The 7,056-nt window shown below is 40.2% G+C and overlaps 1 protein-coding gene across 1 annotated transcript in view; it reads right to left on the reverse strand.

The window, feature by feature from the left end:
* Positions 1-6,712, reverse strand: part of MICU2 (mitochondrial calcium uptake 2) — a 62,237-nt gene extending 55,525 nt beyond the window's left edge. Inside the window, exon 1 of the mRNA XM_049778263.1 lies at positions 6,500-6,712. Coding sequence (XP_049634220.1) covers positions 6,500-6,703 — 204 coding nt within the window. The 5' untranslated portion in view covers positions 6,704-6,712. The remainder of the gene's footprint in view (positions 1-6,499) is intronic.
* Positions 6,713-7,056: the final 344 nt, after the last annotated feature.

Consider the following 7,056-nt stretch of genomic DNA (forward strand, 5'->3'; position numbering starts at 1 on the left):
TCCAAAAAGCATTAAAAAAGCCTTTTTCACAAAATGTCAAGATAAACTCTTCAGTACTGAGATAAACATACTCAGTATTGAGTAGGACACTATTTCAGTAGAAACAGAATAAGCAATACTAATCTTAACCTCTAACAAAAAGTATTTCATAATATACAACAGACTCTTGAAGGCTATCCTGTTGGCCAGTGTATACAGATTAGCAGTGTATACACATTAGCAACAGACTGGCAAGAGGGAAAAAGCTGACTGAATAACTAACTAGCTTCTCAAGAAGAAGAGAATGGAATGCAGGTAGAGCTGAGATCAAATTGCTACTCATGACCTTGATTATCTTAAAGCTATCACACTGGATTTAAAGTCCTCATAGGTGAAAAGTGGTGGGAGTGGGAATGCATTGCTCCTATTACCACAGCTATTTCCTTTTCAAATCTGCCTCTAGAGCAAATGATATAAAAAAAAAAGGATGAGCAAAAAAAAAGTTATGATTTGGGACTCTTAAACACATGAGAATCATTCACAAAGTTGTTATATATAAAATGTTTCATGGGTTATAAGGATTACTTTTAATTGCAATAAAAATGTGACAAAGGAATTAAGAGCAATGAATGATATGAACAGGGGAAATAAAAGGAATCCTTGAAGTCTTTGAAAGCTGATGACTCCTGTTAAAACATTTCACTATTTATTGCCTAAAGCAACAGCTGTTTCACCATTCATCTCTACTTTTTATTCATAAAGTGACAAACTAAAAAGCTTTGTATGGAACATTTTATCTCTGTATTTCTCAAGAAAAAGTGAGAAAAGATCACAGAAAATGTTTTTAAAATATCCTATATATGTATCATATTGCATGAGACAAAATTTAGTAAAACCATACTCATCTACAGCATTTATTTTGAAGTTTATAGTCGTTTGACTGAAATATAACGATTTTTGCTGTCCTTGAGCTTTTCTATGGTGTAACTGAAAAATATAATTGCTTTTTATAGAAAAATTTTATAAGTGGAAAATTTTAATTATTAGGTAAAACTTTTTCAGTTTGCTCTGAATCAGGAAGATATTATTGTATATTCAACAAAATACTGATAAACTCAGAAATATTCAGTAAAAAGCTGTTTCATCCTAAAAATTGTAAAATAAGAGGATTAGCAAAAGAGAAAAATATCTTTCTTGGAACCAGGAAGCTCTAGGAACTATGTACTATTTCTCTTGTTTTTGAACATTATCTGATCTAATAATCTACTTGAAACTTCCTTTTAGAAAGTAAGCAACTTCTAGACCTTCTGGCCTTCTAGATCTAGATGGATCTCCTGGGAGCCAGGAGGTTCTGCCAGCATATGGTTTGGCAGCCCTTCGCCATGCCAAAGGCCTCTTTAACCAGGCGTAGGAAGGGGTGCGGGACATGGGTCATCCCAGCACCGCTCTACCTCCTTCCTCCAGAACTCCAGGGCTTTTCCTGGCCACATTCCTGGGCAAACATAGATTCAAAATAAAAGGCTGGAGGAAAATCATCCAAGCAAACAACACCGATAAAAAAGCTGGAGTGGCCATACTAATATCAGATGATGCAAACTTTATACTCAGGAAAGTTATAAGGGATAAAGATGGACATTTTGTATTAATCAAGGGATTTGTACAGCAGGAAGAAATTACTCTCCTAAACATATATGCACCGAATAATGGGCCAGCAAAATATTTAATATAATTGTTGACAAATTTGAAAAATAGTATCAATAACAACACAATAATTGTGGGAGACCTCAACACGGCATTGCCAACACTTGATATGTCAACCAGACTGAAACCCAACAAGAATGTACTAGACCTGAAAAGAGAAATGGAAGAAAGAGGCCTAGTATATATATATTCTTCTCTAATGTACATGGGACATTCTCCAGGATAGACTACATGCTAGCACATAAAACATACCTTCATAATATCAAGAGGATAGAAATTTTGCAGGCTACCTTCGCTGACCACAAGGCCTTGAATTTATATGTGAACTACAAAGGGACACAGAAGAAAAACTTTAACACCTGGAAGTTAAACAGCCTAAAACTGAATAACCAGTGGGTTCGAGATGAAATCAAAGAGAAAATCAAAACCTTTTGGAAACAAATGACAATAGAGACACAAACTATCAGAACCTATGGGACACAGCAAAAGCGGTACTGAGAGGAAAATTTATAGCTTTGCAAGCACACATCAAGAAAGAAGAAGGGGCATACCTGAATAGCTTAATGATGCAACTCATAGAATTAGAAAGTGCTCAACAAAAGGAACCAAAAATAGGAAGACAGAAGGAAATAACAAAGCTGAGAGCAGAAATCAACGAAGTGGAAACCCAAAAAACAATCCGAAAGATCAACAAAAGCAGAAGTTGGTTCTCTGAAAAAATAAACAAGATTGATAGACCACTGGCAAAACTAACCAAGAAAGAGAGAGAGAGAAACTTGATAACTTGTATTAGGAATAAAAAAGGAGAGGTCACTACTGATATGACAGAGATTCAACGGGTAATCAGAAACTACTTTGAGAAACTGAAAGAAATGGATAAATATTTGGACTCTTAAAATCTTCCATGGTTGAATGCAGAGGATGTAGCATATCTAAACACCCCCATCACCATTGATGAAATTAAAATGGTAATCAAATGTCTGTCCAAAAACAAAAGCCCAGGCCCAGATGGATTCACTAATAAATTCTTTTAAACCTTTCAAGAGGAACTACTACCAATCCTGGCAAGACTCTTTCATGAAATCGAAACGGGAACACTTCCAAATAGCTTTTATGAAGCCAACATCTAAACCAGACAGAGATGCTACAAAAAAAGAAAATTAGAGACCAATATCGCTGATGCACACAGATGCTAAGATACTCAAAATCCTGGCAAATAATATTCAATACCTCATTAAGAAGATCATCCACTATGACCAAATAGGTTTCATCCCAGGAATGCAAGGATGGTTTAACATCCGTAAATCTATCAACATAATACACACATCAACAACAAGAAAAATAAAAATCACATGATCATATCAATAGATGCAGAGAAAGCATTTGATGAGGTCCAACAACCATTCTTGATCAAAACTCTCAGCAAGATGGGAATGAAAGGAACCTTTCTCAATATAGGTAAGGCCATCTACCACAAGCCAGTGGCAAATATTATCCTCAATGGAGAAAAACTAAAAGCTTTCCCTCTAAATTCTGGCACAAGACAAGGCTGTCCTCTCTCACTATTCCTATTCAACATAGCACTGGAAGTATTGCTATAGCGATTAGGCAAGAAAAAGATATCGAGGGAATCCAGATAGGAAAGGAAGAAGTCAAGCTCTCGCTGTTTGCAGATGACATGATACTCTACTTAGAAAACCCTAAAGACTCTACCAAAAAGCTTCTAGAAACAATAGACTCATATAGCATGGTGGCAGCCTACAAAATTAACACACAAAAATCAAAGGCCTTTCTATGCACCAATAGTAATAAGGAAGATATGGACATTAAGAAAACAACCCCTTCAAACCTGAACGTGAGTCGGGCTAGGTGCAGCATTCTCTTCATTTCATTCAGTTTTGTCACAATATCCCACCACTGTCTTCTGGCCTTGAGAGTTTCTTGTGACATGTCTGCTGTAAGTCTTAGGGATGCTCCTTTGTAATTTCCCTTTTTGATCTGGCTGCTTTCAGTATTCTATCTCTATCTGTGGGATTTGTCATTGTAACGAGGATGTGTCTTGGATGTTTTTCTTTGGGTTTCTTTTAGCTGGTACTCTTTGGGCATGCAGGATTTGATTGCATGTAGTCTTTAACTCTGGGAGTATCTCTTTGATGATGTCTTTGACAGTTGATTCTTCCTGGAGATCTCTACCTGGGTCTCTGGGACTCCAATGATTCTTATGTTGTTTCTGTTGAGTTTATCAAAGACTTCTATTTTCATCTGTTCGCATTCCTTGAGTACATTTTTCATTGCCTGTTCGTTTGTCTTAAGGTTTTTTCCCAATTTCTTCTGTTGTGTTGAGTTTTTCTGCATCACATCTTCCAGTACTCCGATTCTCTCCTCAGCTGCTGATACCCTGCTGGCAAGGCCATCCATTGAGGTTTTCAGTTGAGCTACCGTGTTTTTCAGAAGAATACATAGCTTCATGGATAAACAACAGCTCAGAAACTTCACAGATGATAAACCAGCCTTAAAGGAAAAACTGACAGGTCTACTCTAAGACAAGAGAGACCAACAAACACAGCAAACTTATCTACCAAGATGACATTAAATCCTATGAAAATCATCTCCCTCAATGTCAATGGACTAAATTCACCAATTAAAAGACACAGAGTGGCAAAGTGGGTCAAAAAGATGAATCCAACCTTCTTCTGCCTACAAGAAACACATCTGAATAGTCAGAACAAACATAGACTCAAAATCAAAGGCTGGAGGAAAATCATCCAAGCAAACAACACCCTCAAAAAAGCTAGGGTGGCCATATTAATATCTGATGACACCAACGTTATACTCAGAAAATTGGCAAGGGACAAAGATGGACACTGTGTACTAATCAAGGGATATATGCAACAGGAAGAAATCAGACTATTAAACATATATGCACCCAATGAGAGACCAGCAATTTATCTAATACAATTACTGACAAATCTGAAAGAAGACATCAATAATAATACAATAATTGTGGGAGACCTCAAATGGCCCTAACACTTGATAGGTCAACCAGACTGAAACCCAACAAAAACATACTAGCCCTGAAAAGAGTAATGGAATAAAGAGGACTAGTAGATATATATAGGACAGATAAATTAAAAGCACCTGTTCTGGCATCAGAAACACACTCACTCACACACAAGAACTCAATCTATTACACAAGTGTAAACTTTTTAATGTCATGTTAGGAATCTAAAATAAAAAACAGGAAAAAAGTGGTCGAAGGAAAAACAGAGATGAGTCCGAAATTACAATTTATATTGCTACAGAGGTAAACTGCTGTCACACTTTGGGGAATCAGGGTTTATACTTTGGGGGTCGAGTTTGGGCCACATCCTATGGTGCTCAGGGAGCATATGTGGTTCTGAAATCCAAGAGGAGTTAGCTCTGTACAGGACAGGGGCCCTTGTCTCTCCCCAGATCTGGAATTACTTCAATTGGCAGGCCGATCTGAACAGTGATAGAAAGGCTAAGAGCATAACTATACAAAAAATTTGAATACTGAAATATGGATTTTACCCTAGGCAGAAAGAACTAATAAAGGTTTCCTTATAGGCAGTATTTTGGTTGAAGTGAAACACTGGAAGATTAACCTAAAGGTCCAAAGGTCCAGAAACCAATGATGAAAAATAAATTGGACTGAATAATGTTAAATTAAACAACAAGGGGCCAGGCGGTGGCGCTAGAGGTAAGGTGCCTGCCTTGCCTGCGCTAGCCTAGGACGGACCGTGGTTCGATCCCCTGGCGTCCCATATGGTCCCCCAAGCCAGGAGCGACTTCTGAGCGCATAGCCAGGAGTAACCCCTGAGCGTCACCGGGTGTGGCCAAAAAAAAAAAAACCAAAAAAAAAAAAATTAAACAACAAAAATCCTATGAAACAGAAGACGTGCTAATTCAACTGATCAGAAACTGTAAAATTAGGAAATACGTATATACTATTAAATATACATATATAAAAGTAAAACAGTATAATTTGTTAAGCTTTTGGTTTGCTTTCTGCTACTGTTATGACATTGAGTTTCTACTAAGCATAATGTAAATCTAACACACAGGAAATATAAAATACCTTTTTAAATTGAAAAATAATGACAAAACCTTGGGTTGGGTTGTGACTCAGTGATAATGTGCATCCACGAGACGTGGGTGTCTATGCACCTTCACATAAATTCTCATTAAAATTAAAATGCCCATCAAGTATTTTAAAAGAAGCACTCTTATGTATTGCCAAAATGTCTTCTGACATTCATGACATGTAAATTGAGTACTTGACACATGTAAGTTTTCAGAAGAAATTCCTTTCCTTAATACCTAAAACGGGTGTATAAAGCTAGAATCATCTAACAATGTTCCTTCCAGTTTATCAAGAAATCTGGAAATGACCAACCAGTTAGTTTCTCTGGTTGGCAATCTGGGATGCTGTGGGAGGGTCACTGACGACCCCTGTATGGGTTAGCAATATTATGAAGCGTCGCTCCGGACAACGAAGAGCAACAGAAGAGTTACAGTAGAGGAGGTAGAGCCTAGCATTGGCTGACTGCATTTGGTCCCAGGCAACCGATATCTATGGTCTCCGCCGTTTCTCAAAGGGGACCCGGAACCCGCCGCTCTCCGCCTTCCAACGCCCTCGCCTCGGTGCCGCGCCAGGGTAAAGCCAGGAAACTGCGCCCAAGTTGCGCGGATCAGGCGAGGAGCATCCGTCCGACTGACAGCGAGCGGGCCGACCCCTCCCCAACGCGGAGTTGGGCGGAGTCTGGGCGGCGCAGAGGAAGGAAGGGTCCGACCCTACCTTGGCGTAGACGGTGAGACTCCAGGCGGGAACCTCTCCGCTCACGCGGCCCTGATACCAGATCACTCCTGCTCCTGCCAGCGCTACTCCGGCCACTGCCGCCGCCATGGGGCCGGGCCGCGCTAGTGCCAGCCGGCTGTTGGCTAGCCCGCGTCGCAGTCTTCCGCCCCAGACCACCAGCCGACTCCCGTTCGCAGCCGCCATCTTTGCGGAAGCGCCCCATCACCGATCGGGGCTCCGCCGCCGCCTTCCCGGACCTTGGAACTCTCGCGAGACTGCGAGTGTCTCGCGAGCCTCGTCCAGCAGCCCGGAGCCCAGATCTGGGGAGCCACGCTCTGGCACTTGTGGGAACTGCTGGAACTCCTCTGGGCTCCTGTGTTTTGCATTTTCTACTGTGGGAAAGGGAGGTGTGGGAAAGGGAGGTGTGGAAAAGTGTTCACCAGACTCAACAGCGCTCTCACCTCTAGACGGACCGAGACTGCGCTGTAGATGCAGCTTCCACCTTTCCTGACTTAGTTACTAACATCTGCATTGCAGTGTTTTGATGGTTGCTGCAG

The sequence above is a fragment of the Suncus etruscus genome, chromosome 8 (assembly GCF_024139225.1).
Source record: "Suncus etruscus isolate mSunEtr1 chromosome 8, mSunEtr1.pri.cur, whole genome shotgun sequence".
In the NCBI taxonomy this organism is placed as follows: domain Eukaryota; kingdom Metazoa; phylum Chordata; class Mammalia; order Eulipotyphla; family Soricidae; genus Suncus; species Suncus etruscus.